Source organism: Phacochoerus africanus, chromosome 11 (genome assembly GCF_016906955.1).
Source record: "Phacochoerus africanus isolate WHEZ1 chromosome 11, ROS_Pafr_v1, whole genome shotgun sequence".
Lineage (NCBI taxonomy): Eukaryota > Metazoa > Chordata > Mammalia > Artiodactyla > Suidae > Phacochoerus > Phacochoerus africanus.
This window is the reverse complement of record NC_062554.1, coordinates 91,892,552-91,910,033: the sequence shown is the minus strand read 5'-3', so window position 1 is coordinate 91,910,033 and position 17,482 is coordinate 91,892,552. Positions and strand designations below refer to the sequence as shown.

The following is a 17,482-nucleotide window of genomic DNA, read 5'->3' as shown; positions in this document are numbered from 1 at the left end:
ACTCTTGGCCTTATGATCCTTCATGTTAAGTTTAAAAATCATCCTACCACATTCCCTAAAAAAATCTCTTCAGGAGGGCACAATCTTTAAGGCATTAGTCTGCTGTGGCCTCCTTTACCTGGCAAAGCAATAAAGCTATCTTTTTCTCCTTCACCCCCAAAAAAATAAAATAAAATAAAAATCTCTTTGGATTTTTATTAGAATTTAATTGAATCTACGTAGATAAATCTGGAGAGAATTAATATTCATGAATGCAGTACATTTATTCAGGACTGGGTTTTTTTGGACATATCCATGACATGCAGGAGTTCCCAGGCCAGGGACCAAACTCGCACCACAAGAGTGGCCAGATCCCCAGCCACCAGGGAACTCCTATTCAGATCTTCATTAATGCTATTCTGAAAAGTTTTAAAATTTGTCCTATAGAGACACTTCATATTTGTGGCAGATCTAACTCTAGGTACCTGGTAATCTCTAACATTAATAATAAAGTGTCTTCCTTTTAATTACACATTCTCTCTGTTAGCACATGCAACTGATTTTGTATATTAAACTTATACCCAGTCAACACTGCTTTAAATAATTCTATTTCTAGTTATTCATTTATAAACTCTTGAGTTTTTTGTGTAAAAGTGTATACTGTTTACAAACAATGACTTTCATTACCGTCATTCCCAATTATCATGCTCCCAGTTAAAACTTTCTTATTACATACGCTACAGTATTAGATAGTGGTGAAAGTGAGTATCATTGATCCATTCCTGAATTTGAAAAGAAGCCAAGATTCCCCATTAGGATAATGGTTGTTCTACACTTTGAATTTATTTTTTAAGAGATTCTTCATCATATTAAAGAATTTAAGTTGTTGAATTTATGAGCATAAGGTTGTTCATAATATTGCTTGCTTGTCCTTTTAATGCCTATAAGTTCTGTAGCAATGCTGCCTCTCTTTCTTTATGTTAGTTAATATGCACTTTTTTTTTTTTGGCCACACTTATAGGCATATGGAAGTTCCCCAGCCAGGGATTGAATCTGAGCCACAGTTGCAACCTACAACACAGCTGAGGCAATGCTGATCCTTAACCCTCTCCACTGGGCCAGGGATTGAACCCACATTCCAGCAGCAACTCAAGCTATTGCCGAAACAATGCCAAATCCTTAACCCATTGCACCAGGGGGGAACTCCACATCTCCTCCTGTTTTCTTGATCAATCTGCCAAGAGATTTACAAATTTTACCAATCTCCAACCAAATTTCAATCTTATTTTCTCTAGAGTTTTTGTTTTCTTTTTCTTTTTTGGCCTCCCCGAAGCATATGGAGGCCAGGGATCAGATCTGAGCTGCATTCACAACCTAAGCCACAGCTGCAGCAATGCCTGATCCTTAACCCACTGTGCGGGGCCAGGGATCAAACCTGCATCTCAGAGCTCCAAAAATGCCACTGATTCCATTGCACCACAGCAGGAACTGCTGTTTTTGTTTTCTATATCACAGCTTTCTCATGTCATTTTTATAACTTCTTTTCTTTTTACTTTGTGTTTGTTGACATCACTGATTTAAGATCGTTTCTTCCTTTCTAAGATAGGCTTTGAAGTGCTAAAAACTCCCCTCCAAGCACTGCTTACACTGCATCTCACAAATTTGGATATACTGTGTTGTAATTTTCCTTCTGTTCAAAATATTTTCTATTTTCCTGGTGGTTTTTTTTTTTCCTGAGGTTTTTATCTTTTCTAGGGCCGTACCTGTGGCACATGGAGGTTCCCAGGTTAGGGGTCTAATCGGAGCTGTAGCTGCTGGCATACACCACAGCCACAGCAATGCCAGATCCGAGCCACGTCTACAACCTATACCACAGCTCACAGTAATGCCAGATCCTTAACCCACTGAGCAAGGCCAGGGATTGAACCACAACCTCATGGTTCCTAGTCAGATTCATTAGCCAACTAGCCACAACGGGAATTCCATATTTTCCTGGTGTTTCTTACATCATACTTACTGGGATTTGGTTTCAAGGCTATGCTATTCTCATAAAATGAGTTGGAGAATATTTTCTCAAGAAGAATCTGTACCATATGATCCAGTAACCCTACTCCTGGGCATCTCTCCAGAGGAAACCATAATTCAAAAAGATACATGCACCCAATGTTCACTGCAGCATTATTCACAACAGCCAAGACATGGAAGCAACCTAAACGTCCATAGAAAGATGAATAAAGAAGATGAAGTACATATATACAATGGAGTATTACTCTTTTTAATGGAGTATTAAAAAGAATGAAATAATACCATTTACAGCAACATGGATGGACTTAGAAATTACCATACTAAATGAAGAAAGTCAGGCAGAGAAAGACAAATTTCATGTTATCACTTATATGTGGAATCTAAAAAGTTGGACCCTTAGCTCACATGATATACACAAATTAACTTAAAACGAATCAAAGACCTAAGCTAAAACTATAAAACTCTTAGAAGATAAAATGAAGTAAAGCTAAATAAACTTGGATTTGGCAATAGGTTCCTAAATATAACACCAAAAGTACAAGAAACAAAAGAAAAACATAAATAAAATTGGATTTTATCAAAGTTAAAACTTTTGTGTATCAAAGAATACCACAGCAAAAGTGAAAAGACAACCCATACATTTGGAGAAAATTTTTGCTAATCTATCTGATAAGCGCATAGTACATAAAATCCTTAAGAACACTCACAACTCAGCAACAAAAAGACAAAAGCCCAATTTAAAAATAGGCAAAGGAGTTTCCACTGTGGCGCAATGGGATCGGCAGCATCTTGTGAGTTGAACGCAGGTTCAACCCCCAGCCTGGCACAGTGGGTTCAGTATCCGGCTTTGCCACTTGGGTTGTGAATGCTGCTGGATCTGATCCCTGGCCTTGGAATTCCATATGCCTCGGGGGGGGGGGGGGGGGGGGAACAAACATGGGCAACAGAACTATACACATTCAAAAAGATACACTAATAGCCAAGTAACACATGAAAAGATGCTCAACTAATCATTAGGGAAATGCAAATCAAAACCACAATAGGGTACAGTATGGAGGTACCTCAGAAAACTAAATAAGAACTACCATATGATCCAGCAATCCCACTCCTTGGCATACATCACGACAAAACTCACTCCAAAACATACATGCACCTCTATGTTCATCGCAATGCTACTCACAACAGCCAAGACATGGAAACAACCTAAATGTCCATCAACAGATGAATGGATTAAGAAGATGCAGTACATATGCACAATGGAATACCACTCAGCCATAAAAAAGTACAAAACAATGCCATCTGCAGCAACATGGATGGAACTTCACACTCAGTGAAGTCAGAAAGAGAAAGACAAATACTATATAATATCACTTATATCTGGAATCTAAAATACGGCACAAATGAACCTATCTACAGAAGAGAAACAAACTCATGGACATGGAGAACAGACTTGTGGTTGCCAAGGGGGAGGGAGAAGGAGAGGGATGGACTGGGAGTTTGGGGTTAGCAGATGCAAACTACTGCACCTGAGTTTATAAGCAATAAGATCCTGCTGTATAACACAGGGAACTACAGCCAATCACTTGTGATGGAACTTGATGGAAGATAATACGAGAAAAAGAATGTATGTATATGTGTAACTGGGTCACTTTTCAGTACAGCAGTAATTGACAGAATACTATAAATCAACTATAATTTTTAAAAAAATTTTTTAAAAGCCCACAATAAGCTACCACTTCAGGAGTTCCCATCATGGCTCAGTGGTTAACAAACCAAACTAGTATCCATGAAGATGCAGGTTCGATTCCTGGCCTCACTCAGTGGGTTAAAGATCCAGAATGCTGTGAGCTGTGGTGTAGGTCACAGACGCGGCTCGGATCTGGCATTGCTATGGCTGTGGCGTTGGCCACCGACTATAGCTCCCATTTGACCCCTAGCCTGGGAACTTCCATATGCTGCAGGTGAGGCCCTAAAAAGACACACACACACACACACACACACACACACACACACACACACACACACACAGAATGCCACGTCACAGCCAGTAGGAAGGCTTTAATTAATTGAAAAAAAAAAAAAGAAAAGGAAAAAGGAAACCGACAGGTGTAGATTAGGAAGTGGAGAAACAGGCAAACTTTTACGCTGCTGGTGGGAATGTACAATGACCCAGCACTGTAGAAAACTGTCTGGCCCATTCCTCAAAAAACAATTATCATATGACGCAGCAATTCTACTCCTATGTATATACACAAGAGAAAAATACCGTTTAACAAAAACTCGTACACAAATGTTCAGAGTGTTGTGATTCATAACAGCCAAAAGTGGAAATAACCCAAATGTTCAAGCAATGAATGGATAAACAAAATGTGGCATACCCTTACCAGGGAATAGTATTTCACTGAGCCTTAAAAAAATTAAAAAAAAAAATGAGGAAGTACTGATACATGCTAATCATGAATAAACCCAAAAAATGCTTTATGCTAAATCAAAGAAGCCAGCACAAAAAAACACTTAATGATTCCATTTACATGAAATATATGTAGTTGGCAAATCCATAGAAACAGAAAGCAGATTAATAGCTGCCACAGGTTGAGGAGGTGGGCAAACAAGGAATGACTGCTTAAAGGGTATTGACCCTCTCTACGAGGTACTGAATATGTTCTGGAATTATATAGTGGTGATGGCTGCACAACACTGAATACCCTGGAAGTCACTGAATTATACACTTCAAAACAATTTAAATGGTGAGTTTTATCTAATTTCACCTCAATCTTTTTAAAAACTACATGAGATAACATTGTAAATCAACTGTACTTCAATAAAACTTTAAAAAATGGAGTTCCTGTCGTGGCAAAGTGGTTAACGAATCCGACTAGGAACCATGAGGTTTCAGGTTTGATCCCTGCCCTTGCTCAGTGGGTTAAGGATCTGGCGTTGCTATGGTATAGGTCGAAGACGCGGCTTGGATCCCACGTTGCTGTGGCTCTGGCGTAGGCCAGTGGCTATGGCTCCGATTAGACCCCTAGCCTGGGAATCTCCATATGCCAGGGAGCGGCCCTAGAAAAGGCAAAGAGACAAATAAATAAATAAATAAATAACAAAAAAAAAAATACATGTGATACCAGTTCACAACTAGTAAGAGACTAGGATGTTTAACAACTGAGACTTTTATATGTTGCTGGAGGGAACAGTTATTAAAAACTTCTATAGTTTCTCATGTCAAATATTCAGTAAACATATTATCCATCAATTCCAAAAAAAATAAAAACATATATTCCCAAAAAGACTTATATACAAAAGCTCATGGAGCCATTACTCATAACGAACACAAAATTAGAAACAACCCAAACAGCCATCAACAGCTGATGGATAAACTGTGGTACATTTGCACAATGGATGCTGCTCAGTAATAAAAACGAATAGACTACTGATACAGGTAGCAACATGGATGAATCATAAAAATATTATGTTATGCAAAATAACTGAGACACAAAGCATATAAATTATATGATTCTATTTATATGAAGTCAAAATAAAAGAAAAATTATTTATGTTATTAGAAATCAGAAGAGTAGTTAACATTGGTGAGAGAAGGGAGATTCAAACACCTTCTGAAGGAACAGAAATGTTGATCGGGATGGTAATTACATTGATATATGCATTTGTCAGAAGTCATCAACCTGGAGTTAACATCCTGGCGCAGCAGAAACAAATCCAACTAGGAACCATGAGGTTGTGGGTTTGATCCCTGGCCTCGCTCAGTGGGTTACAGATCCACTGTTGCCATGAGCTACAGTGCAGGTCACAGACATAGCTCAGATCCTGCATTGCTGTAGCTGTGGTGTAGGCTGGCAGCTGTAGCTCCAATTCGACCCCTAGCCTGGGAACCTCAATAGCCGCGGGTGTGGCCCTAAAAGGTAGAAAAAAAAAAAGTCATCAATCTGCATCCTTAAAATGGGTGCACTTTATTGTATGTGGATTATTAAAAATATTATAAAAATTTTTAATTTACATAATGAGACTTTTATGGGGGTCTTAGGATAAACCAATTTCACTAGCACACTGTAGATGTTCAATCAATACAGAAGGAAAGAAAGAAGTGGGATAGGTAGGTAGACTACAGTCATGGCCAAATACATATTTTGTAATATCCTAAAGGAATTTGCAATCTATTTCAAAACATAATACAACCTCTAGACCAACTCATTATGCTTAACTGCTCCTGCAGGTGCCACAACAGCCTCTGAATTATACTGTCTCAGAGTGAGCCACTCTCAAATTTTGAATTCTGCGTAGCTTAGTCTCCATTTTTCACCCTTCACTTAGGTTGTGGTCCAGGACTCAATATGTTTATTGTTCCTTGGTTTCCCAGCCTACCCTAACCTGAGGCATGGACTTCAAGGCCACAGCCACTATCCTTTCATATGCTTAGCCTGGAAAACTAAAAACTAACCTCAGAAAAACCTTAGGCCCTCCAATTCACCAAGGTAGTGAGACTCTAAAACGTGAAAATTAACTAATAAAAATAGCAAAAGAACACATTTCAGGAGATAATATATCAATAAATTACTGGAATATTACTGAAGGCCCCAAATAAGGAGATAAAAGGTTGAATTTAAGTCAGGCTTGCTATGAAAAAGAAAGAGGAGCAACCTCCAGCCAGCCAGGTAGAGAGGCTTAAGAAAAAGAAGAAAGGGAAGTGGTATTACAGAAGAATGAATAAATCCATTTGTCTACACTCTAGAATAAAAATGTATATTTGGGAGTTCCCGTTGTGGCGCAGCAGAAACAAATCTGACTAGGAACTATGAGGTTGCAGATTCCATCCCTGGCCTCACTCAATGGGTTAAGGATCCGGCATTGCCATGAGCTGTGGTGTAGATCGCAGATGCAGCTCGGATCTGGCATTGCTGTGGCTGTGGTGGAGGCCGGCAGCTGTAGCTCCTATGAGACCCCTAGCTTGGGAACCTCCACATACCACAGGTGCAACCCTAAAAAGCAAAAATAATAAGATAAAAATAAATTAAAAATGTATATTTGTATATATATGAGGTAGTCTGAAAAAACAAATTAGGGCCTCATTTGATAATCACAAAAAGGTGTGGGGTAGACAGGGCACATATTACTTTCATTTATAGATGAGGAAATTGTAGTAGAGCAGGTTAGTATTTTCCCAAGGTCATAAAATTACCTAGGATTAGAGCCAGTACTGAATGAAATTCATTTTCTCTTGATTCAGAGCCAAATGTTTTATTTAATTAGACCATGATTCTCTTCAATGGTCTGCAACTTTGCTTAAGAGAACTTTAACCAACTTTTCACAAGTAACACTGCCCCATTTCTTTTTGAATGTATACCTTTCATGTGAAGCTTATCAAGATGTACTAACATAAACCTCATTACCAACAGTCCTGATTATTTACATGATAGTAAGGAGTCCACTAAGGAGCCTTATGTTAACAGGCCACAGATATATGACCATGTCCCTCTTCTGGTGGCTACTAAGAGATCTGAGATTCATTCCCGGCTTTTTTGGGGGGCGGGGGGCACCTGCAGCATGCATAAGTTCCAGGGCCAGGTAGGGATCAAACCAGCACCACAGCAGTGACAACACCAGATCCTTAACTAGATGAGCCACCAGGAAATTCGTTGAGTTTCAATACTTTTTTTTTTTTTAGGGCCACACCTGCAGCATTCAGAACTTCCCAGGCTAGGGGTTGAACCAGAGCTGCAGCTGCCAGCCTACACCACAGCCACGCCAGATCTGAGCCACATCCTGGACTTAGACGGCAGTCTGCAGCAACGCTGGATCCTTAACCCTCTGAGCGAGGCCAGGGATGGAACTTGCATCCTCATGGGTACTAAACAGGTTCTTAACCCACTGAGCCACAAAGACAACTCCCAAAAATAATTTTATAAATGTCCTTAGGTTACAGATCAGACATTTTTTAACACTGTCCAGTAAAAACAGACTTTCTGCTTATTCACAGCTTGACATTATCACTTACAGTGCAGTCAAGGGTGTGTCTAAAAGCCTAGGATGACACTATGTTACTGTTCTTCCTCAATACAGTAAGTAAGAAAGGTACCTCATCTTTCCCTGGAACATAAAATAGACTCCCTGTTTTTCTTTTCTTCAACAGAAACATGTATAAATCTTTCCCATATCCCCTAAACCTCCCCAAGACCCTATTGTCCCTTCCTATAAATTCCCTACACGGACAAATTTTTTAGTAATATATTCAACCTGTCTCCACTTCAAGCCCATCGTTTTTATATAGTACTTACCTTAGCCATCTACTGAAACTGTCACTAAGTAACCAAAAAACATCTTCATCACCAGAATCCAAGCCCTATTTTTCCAGTCTTAGCCTTTGGAACTCTGAAGACGGAGAGGCTGATAACAGGAGTTCAACAAAACGACAGCACTTGCCAGCTCTCACTCTATCAGGCACTGCACTAATAATTAGCTCTCAAAAGAGTTTCAATTAATTCTCAGAACACCTGAGAAGTGTTTATTACCCTCTTTTCACAAATTAAAATCTAGATCAAAATTACCCAAAGCCATATAGTTAGTAAAGCCTGTCAATCCCAATGTTTTTAACTATGTGACATTTGAAGACTGGTTCCCAGTTCTCTTTCTAACTCTGTGGCCTTTCCTCCCTCTCTTTCTCTATTTCATCATCCTCTGCTCACCACTACTTCTCCTATTTCACATGCTCTCCAGGGCAATTTCATTTTCTCCCATGACTTTAACTGCATTCTATATTAGGTGTGTCTCAATCTTTTAAAACTTCTTGTGAACATAAAAATCTTGTGCTCTTTTTGTAGCCTATATTTTGAAAACAGATTGTATTTCCCAAAAAGAAATTCTAATGGAAATATGTTTGTTCAAACTGTACCTCCAAGATCTGAAAACCTCTTACACATCACCCTATGACTGAGAATCAGTGATTGGTCTGTACCATGTCTCTCAAATCAATCTATATTCCCTTTCTGTGCCACTACCATCACTCCCTCCAGAACATCTCCCCTGAATTATAGACAAATATTACCAAGCGTCTAATACAGTTCCACACCTGTCTCCTCAAGCCCCTCAAACTAAAACCATCACTGCAAAACTCTAATTTCCCTTAGCAAACCTGAACCACCTCTCTGTGCTCTCCATTTTGACTAACGGTATTACAATTTACCCTTATCTTTGCTTTAAACTACCTATTTGTGAAACGGTGATATTGGCACTAACTTCCCCGAGCTACTCAGTTAAAAATCAGTCATTAAACAATAAGTGACCAACAAGGCCAGGAGGTAAGAAAAGCAAAACAGCACAAGATTTAACCCTTTTTACTCTTTAAGAAGTTTAAGAGCAGAAACACCAAAATTCATTTTGTATGTGTAAGCACTCTCCCACTTAGAAAATTAATTAACTTCTCAAAACATTCAAATTTATTCTTTACTACAAGTCCCGGATGAAAAAACTGAGTCTCAAAGGGATTAGGTAATTAAACCCAAGTTTTACAGGCTAATCGGTGGTTGGTCCAGACCCCAAATCCTAGACTTGAGATTTCGAATTCCCCTTTCGTTCTGTTATTGCTGAAATAAACTTCTACCCAATAAGACGAAAACAACAGAGTGCACAGCAGAGGTTAACTGAGCAGCGCATACAAGCATCAAAAGGCACAAAGCGCCCCGGACGCTCTCCAGGCCGGGGCCTTCAGGCCCAACCCTCGCTTCGACGCCCCCCCCCAAACCCGCCGCCGCTCTCTGCCGGGAGAGTCCCTTTGCGGCCTGCCTCCAGCCAGCGGGGCGACCGCGGGAAAACTACGCTCTGCGACTCTGGGCGAGCCGAACAGAGTCTGTCGCTGCCAACCTGCCCGGCCTAAAGGTGAGTCCTGGCTCGGCCGCAGCCGCCGCGCTTCCAGCCCTCCGGACAGGTCGAGGAAAACTAGCGTACCTGAGGGAGGAGGCGGCTGCAGTGCAGGCGGTCCCAGCAACCTCAAAAGGCGGGAATGACGCTGAGGGCAGGGTGGGCCGGCCTTTGGTGCTAACTGCATTCACTACGTTTGGTCAACTCCGAGCCACACGGACTGTACAAAAAAGCATAGGGACAAGAAGCAGCAGGAATCAACCGCGAAGATGAGGCTGAGAAAGCATCGCAGTGGGGGAGGGGAGCGGGTGGAGATGCGGTCCGTGGGGGCGGGGCGCACGGCGGGAGGAGGCGGGGCGTGAGGGGTGGGGCGCGCAGCGCGAAGAGGCAGGCACGCAGGGGTCCAGCGCGACGCGAGGGGGCGGGCACGTGGGGGCGAGCGCGAGGCGGGGCGAGGCGTGCCGCGTGAGAGGGGGCGGGGCGCGCGTATCGGCGCCGCGTCGCGTGACGCGTTTTCAAATCTTCAACCGCCGCAGCCCACTCGTTGTGCTTTACCTTTTCCTGCTCCGCGCCCTGGGGTTAAGTTCGACCCGGAAACCCGGCGGATAGACGCGGCCTCTCTCCTTCGTGGGTGTGGTGGCCCGCGGAAGAGGAGAAGCGAGCGGCCGGTCAACGGGCCTCGAGGAGCTGTGTTTCCGCGGCCACCCGGCGCGACACCCTCTCCGGACCCAGCATGTAGGTACCGAAGGGTTGCCATGAACTCCGGAGCCATGAGGATCCACAGCAGAGGACATTTCCAGGGTATGAAGCCCCTCCTCCGCCCGCAGTCCCTTTAATCCTTTCCTCCCCTCCTGGTTCCATTATTAATTCTTGAGATTTCTCGCGCTGAGTCTGCTGCTTTCCTATTCTGACACGTTCCTTCTGCTCTGAGGCCTGAAGGAAGGCTCGGTTTAAGGTTTTGCCTCAGAAAGTGAGCGGATCCCGGCCCTGCTCTCGCGCCCTCAGCGCTCCAGCTTCAACCGCAAATTCCTAGTGGTGCCTTCGGTTGTGAAATCTGAAGACAATGTGCGAACCCGGGAACTCTCCGGGGCTCCCACATACGCTGCGACCGTTTGAGGCTGTAGCTAGAGTCTCTTTAAAAGCAGATGTACTGAGGGCTTTTCGCTTCAGGATTAAATTGGGTGATTGTGGGTGTAGATTTTTGGTTTTACTCATAAAATGGAGGGAAAGTATTTGTATTTCAAACACACCATTGTTGTTTTCAAAATAGAAACAAAGGTAAATTTTCATTTTTCGATCACTTTTATTTGGTAAAGGATTCCAGCCTTTAAGTTTTCCTTTTAAATGTATAGTGTGTATGTATATTTACTGTGGTCTTCTACTTATGAGCAGATTAAGTTCTTAATTTTTTAAGCAGTTGTTTGGATCTCAAATTTGTTTTCAAAAGAATGAAATGAATGGTGATTTAGTTCTTCAAATGGACCATTTAGTTCTTAATATGTACAGTAACTCTGACTGAAACAAAACCTTGAGCAGATAGAAACTTGAGGATTGGGTCATTCTGGGTAACAGGTTTCTTGCATTATTTGATGTTCAACATGTTAAGTACCAATTTTGAGTGTTCGACAGAATGGCAGAAGCTCCTTGAGTATTTGGTAAGTACTCCACGGAGTTTACATCCTAAGATGTAATTGGTTTCATATAGTTCCCTGCCTTAATGCATAAAACATGAATAAACACGTATTTCCTGCAAATCTAACTACTGACTGTAAGCAGTAATTATTTTGTGACATAGCGTTTGTTAAAATAAATATATTTTGCCTTTATTCTGTGTGGTACTACAAAATGTTGACTGCTAAATTAGTGAAATTATAAAGATTTTTCCCTCTATATAGTATGATTATTATATATACAAATATTTTCAAAACAGAAATTTCATCTGCATAAAACATCATCTGATTCTAAATTTTTTAAACAACAGGTGGAATCCAGGTTAAAAATGAGAAAAACCGACCATCTTTGAAATCTCTGAAAACTGATAACAAACCAGAAAAATCCAAATATAAGCCACTCTGGGGAAAAGTGTTTTATATTGACTTACCTTCTGGCGCCCTGTCTGAAAAACTGCAAAAGGACATTAAGGATCTAGGAGGGGTAAGTCAAAACCATACACTTTTGACGAAAAAAGAAAACTTTGTAACTAGTACTTTCTAATATGTAGTCATTTAAATTTTTCTTTTTGGAAAACTTACAACCACATAAACACTAAGCTTAAAATTTCTATCAGCTGTTGATCATAAATGATAAAATTTTCGGGTTTCTGTGATTATTAGTCTGGTGTAAAGTTCACAAAGAGTGAGATTGTCTTCTGGTTGTCTTGTTGGGATATCCTCCAGATGGAAGGAGCTTCTTGATTATGATTGGGAAGCTACATAAAAGAATGTTATTTACAGAACATGGAAAACCTGTTCAAACCACAGACTTAAAATTCCTCTTGAAAAAGTCTCAGTAGAATGAATGTCATTAAGAAAACAATTTTGGATTATAAGTTATTATAAATTATAAATATGGAAAACCTGCTTCTTTCTTACCTTATACATGGAGTAAATGGTTAGCAAATTAGAAAATTTGGGTTAAATTCTAAGATTTTCTTAGAATTAAAGTTAATATGGGGTAAATTTTAGTGAGGTTAAGGTTATACTTATTTCCTACTTCAGAGGTTTCTGCTGTGCTTTGAATTTGTGCTAGTTAACATCTTTGAATAATATGAGCAGATCCTGCCATGACTGGAATTTGCAGACCATGTAACAAGTGTTTTGTAATTGTTTATTGATGTGATATTTTACTTCATCTTGGAAGAGCTACTTTTTTGCTATTCATTTTTTAAAACTAAAACATTGTCACACATTTGTCATAATAGTTAAGTACTTAAGTATCCAGAGAAGTTAAGTGACTGGTCCAGGGTAGAATTAGCCTAATTCCCTGACTCACATGTACTGTGCTATTCTGATCTAGCAATCAATGGCTACAAACTACCTATCATCTGATATAGTTTAACAGCTTTCTGTTAAATATGATGGAAAAATTCATAAACCCTTCTGATCTAAAACAGTAATTTTAGATTTGTGTTTTTAGCAATAGAACCCTTCTAACAAAAGCATGTTCAGAAGTCCAAAGGACATAGCCAGTAAAAGGAAACTGCTCTAACTAAAACAGCAATGTAGTAGCTAGTACAGGGACTCCCTGCCCTGCCCACCTTTTTTTCTCTCTCCTCTTTCCCGTAGCAGTTCCTGAGGCAAGAAATTTTGAGTTAACTTACATATTAGATAATAATTTAGAGACAGTTTGAAAGCTGGTTTTATATACTTCAAATTTTTATCCTAAAAAAGTTTGAAGTGGACCAGTGAAGTGAGGAGCATGTTAATGGCAATAAGTGTCCAAAATTTTCCCCAAAGCTGTGGATTTTTATAACTTTATAACTTAATTTCTCCTAAAAATTTTTATTATCAAATTCTTACCTCCCCACACATGCAGACACAGATGCAGCTTGGATCTAGCATTACTGTGGCTGTGGCTTAGGCCGGCTACTACAGCTTCAATCTGACCATTAGCCTGGGAACCTCCATATGCCGCTTGTGCGGCCCTCAAAAGACAAATCTGTTAAAACTCCTCTGTGTCCCATTGTCTATTCAGAGCTCAGCAAACATTTGTTTACCAATTTATTTTCCCATCTCCATGTCAATTGCCTTCCTCTTCATTGATGTCTACCCCCGCCAACATCCTCTTCTGTCTTTAGCTGCATACAGCATTTAAGGCAAGGGCTTAAGCTATTTTGTTGAACTACGCAGTTTTCCTGGGTCTCCCCCATTTGTATACATGTTATTAAAGGTTTGTTTGGTTTTTTTTGTTTTTTTTTTTTAAAGGATCAAGGAGCTCCCTGGTGGGATAGTGGGTTAAGGATCCAGTGTTGTTCCTGTTGTGGCTTGGGTTGCTGCTATAGTGCCAGTTCAATTCCTGGCCTGGGAACTTGCACATGCCACAGGAACAGCCAAAAAAAACCAAAACATAGATCGAGATCTAAACGTAAGAGCTAAAACCCATAGAGGAAAATAAAAGAAATTTTCTTTTCTTTTTTTTTTTTGCTTTTTAGCAGCATATGGAACTTCCCAGGCTAGGGGTCCAATCAGAGCTGCAGTTGCTACAGCTTCCGGCCTACACCACAGTAATGCAGGATCCGAGCCGTGTCTGCCATCTACACCACAGTTCACAGAAATGCCAGATCTTTAACCCACTGAGCGAGGCTAGGGATTGAACCCACAACCTCATGGTTCCTAGTTGGATTCATTTCCACTGAGCCACAATGGGAACTCCAAAAGGAGAAATTTTCATGACATATTTGGCGTGGATTCCTTGGCTGTGACACCAAAAGCACAGACAACAAATGAAAAAGATATATTAGACTTAATAAAAATGAGGAGGTTTTGTACATCAAAGAACATTATCGAAAGGGTAAAAAGATAACCCACACAAGAGAAAAAAAATTGCAAATCAGGAGTTCCCGTCGTGGCGCAGTGGTTAATGAATCCAACTAGGAACCATGAGGTTGCGGATTCGGTCCCTGCCCTTGCTCAGTGGGTTAACGATCCGGCATTGCCGTGAGCTATGGTGTAGGTTGCAGACGCAGCTCGGATCCCGCATTGCTGTGGCTCTGGCGTAGGCCAGTGGCTACAGCTGCAATTCGACCCCTAGCCTGGAAACCTCCATATGCCACGAGAGCGGCCCAAAGAAATAGCAAAAAGACAAAAAAAAAATTGCAAATCATATAGCCGATAAGGGATTGATATCCAGAATATAAAGAGCTGAAACTTAACAAAAAACAACCCAGTTTTTAAAAAATGAACATAGGTCATGAATAGGCATTTCTCCAAAGAAGATAATAAGTAATAAGCACATGAAAAGATATGCGACATCACTGATCATTAGGGAAATACAAATCAAAGACAGAGCTAGACAGACAGAGAAAACTATCTTATGGTTACCAAAGGGGAATGAGGGGTAGGAGAGGGATAAATTACAAATTTGGAATTAGCAGATATAAACTACTATATATAAAACAAAAACAGCAAGGTCCTACTATATAGCACCTGAAAGTATAGTATCTTGCAATAAGCTCTAATGAAAAAGAATATATATGTTGGTATAACTGAATTATTTTGCTTACAACACACATTGACACTGTGTGTTACTAGCATTGTAACTGAACTGTACTTCAATTAAAAAAAAAAAAAAACAGATTTCCCATTGTGACTCAGTAGGATAAGAACCCATCTTGTATCCATGAGGATGTGGGTTCGATCCCTGGCCTCGTTCAGTGGGTTAGGATCCAGGGTTGCCATGAGCTGTGGTGTGGGTCGCAGACAAGGTTCGGATCTGCCATTGCTGTGACTGGCGAAGGCCAGCAGCTGTACCTCTGATTTGACCCCCTATCCTAGGAACTTTTATATGCCACAAATGCGGCCCTTTAAAAAAAAAAAAAAACCTCAATGAGATACTACTTCACATCAAAAGTGGCCTTAGAATGACCACTGTCAAAATAAGTGTTGTTGGGGATGTAGAGAAACTGGAACCTTTATGCACTGTTGGTGAAATTGTAAAATGGTATAACTGCTATGGAAAACACTATTTCCTCAAAAAATTAAAAATAGAATTACCATATGATTAAGCAGTTCCACCTCAAGATATATATCCAAAAGAACTGAAAGCGTCCTGAAGAGGTATTTGTACACCCATATTCATAGCAGCATTATTCATAATATTCAAAAAGTGGAAACAATCCAAATGTTAATCTCCAAATGAATGGATAAATGAAATGTGGTTTATACATAAAGTAGATATACAGTAGAATGTACATACCTTAGAATGAAATTCTGATCCCTGTTTACATCATGGGTGAACTTTAAAAACATTGTGCTAAATGAAATACACCAGACACAAAAGGACAAATACAGGATTTCACTTGTATTAAGTACCTAGAATTGTCAAATTCATAGAAATGGCAGAAATTAAGAGCTGGCAAGAGGGAAAATGGGGAGTTAATTGTTTAGTGGGTATAGTTTCAGTTTAGGAAGATTTTTTTAAAGTTCTAGAAATGGATAGTGGGCATGGTTACACAATATTGTGAGAACGTACTGAATGCCAGTGTGCATTCAGAAATGGTTTAAATGGTAAATTTTATGTTAACTGTTTTAATTGCATTTTAAAAAAAAAAAAACATGGAGATTGGGCTTCTTGAAAAATTGGAACCTCTGGTAGTGCTAGGATCACATATTTATGAAAATAAAAGTATTTGACATATAATTGTTCATTTGTATTCTTGCTGGCCCTTGAGTTTGTAATCTCTGGAATATTTAAAATACTTTATTTACTAGTAGATGAAATGTTGCCCAAGAAAAAAGTAGTGATTTTCATTTAACCAAAGCAACTGGTCTTAGCAAATTCTGCTTCATGCTTAGATGAAATAAACTCATCTCTTACATACTTTGCTTCATATTTCATTATCTTCAGTTATATTTTAAGATCCTATAAAAAGTAGATATGGCTATTTAAAGTATTTTAGGAGTCTTTCATTTATGCAAATAGTTAATAATTGAAAGTATTTCTACTTAGTTTAATTTTCCTGCCTTTGGATGGAGGTGGTCTTCAATAACATTGACTTTGGTACAGGTGTTTATAAATTCAGGCATTTAAGCAGTGGTTTTCAAACTAGGGAAATTGTCTTCAAATAGTCATGCACTCTTCAAAGTAAGGGTCCCTACGTTTTAATTAGTTTAAGTCTTATGGAAAGATACAACATTGAGTTTGAAGTTGTGCTGTCCAGTACTGTAGCATTAGTCACACGTGACTATTGAAATTAATTAAAATTGAATACAGTTTAAAATTCAGTTGTTCACAGTCACATTAGTTACATTGCAAGTACTCAGTAGCCACATGTAGCAGTTGCTATCATGTTGGACAGTGCTGATAAAGAATATTTCCATCATTACAAGGAGTTCTGCTAGATAGTAATACTTTAGAGCATGGACTTGAATTAGAATACCTCTGTTCAAATTCTGTTATTTGGATGTAACCTCAGGCAGGTCACTTAATTTCTCTTTAGTTTTATTCTCCACAATATATGGATAATATTAGTAACACAGGTTGTTATGTGTATTAAACAGGATATATAAACTGCATGCTGTTTTTGTGTTGTTGGAACTCCCATTGTACTTTCTCAGAACTCTCAGTTCAGAATAATACAGTATAAAACCCACAAATTTAGAAAATAATAAAATGCATCAAATTGGCATTTTCTGTTATATCTAGCATATGAAACAGTTTATGGTTTATATGACTTTCTTAAAAATACTTTATTTCCCTTTAGCGAGTTGAAGAATTTCTCAGCAAAGATATCAATTATCTTATTTCAAATAAAAAGGAAGCTAAATTTGCACAAACCTTGGGACGAATTTCTCCTGTACCAAGTCCAGAATCTGCATATGCTGTGGAAACCACATCACCTCATCCCAGCCATGATGGAAGTTCATTTAAGTCTCCAGATTCAGTAAGTCT

At 39.5% G+C, this 17,482-nt stretch overlaps 2 protein-coding genes across 6 annotated transcripts in view; one reads left to right on the top strand and one right to left on the bottom strand.

The window, feature by feature from the left end:
• The window catches only part of SLC25A40 (solute carrier family 25 member 40), a 50,461-nt gene extending 40,244 nt beyond the window's left edge, over positions 1-10,217 (bottom strand). For 2 of the 3 annotated variants that reach the window (XM_047752125.1, XM_047752127.1), the window contains exon 1: positions 9,962-10,217. The gene's annotated coding sequence lies outside the window, so the exon portion shown is untranslated. Of the gene's footprint in view, positions 1-9,877; positions 9,937-9,961 lie in introns of those variants that run through there. The other variant, XM_047752126.1, reaches the window with a different exon arrangement.
• DBF4 (DBF4 zinc finger) overlaps positions 9,643-17,482 on the top strand; it is a 31,737-nt gene continuing 23,897 nt past the window's right edge. The window contains exons 1-4 of one of the 3 annotated variants that reach the window (XM_047752122.1): positions 9,643-9,892; positions 10,459-10,675; positions 11,856-12,028; positions 17,295-17,474. In XM_047752122.1, coding sequence (XP_047608078.1) covers positions 10,630-10,675; positions 11,856-12,028; positions 17,295-17,474 — 399 coding nt within the window. In that variant the 5' untranslated portion in view covers positions 9,643-9,892; positions 10,459-10,629. Of the gene's footprint in view, positions 9,893-10,312; positions 10,676-11,855; positions 12,029-17,294; positions 17,475-17,482 lie in introns of those variants that run through there. The other 2 variants (XM_047752121.1, XM_047752123.1) reach the window with 2 other exon arrangements.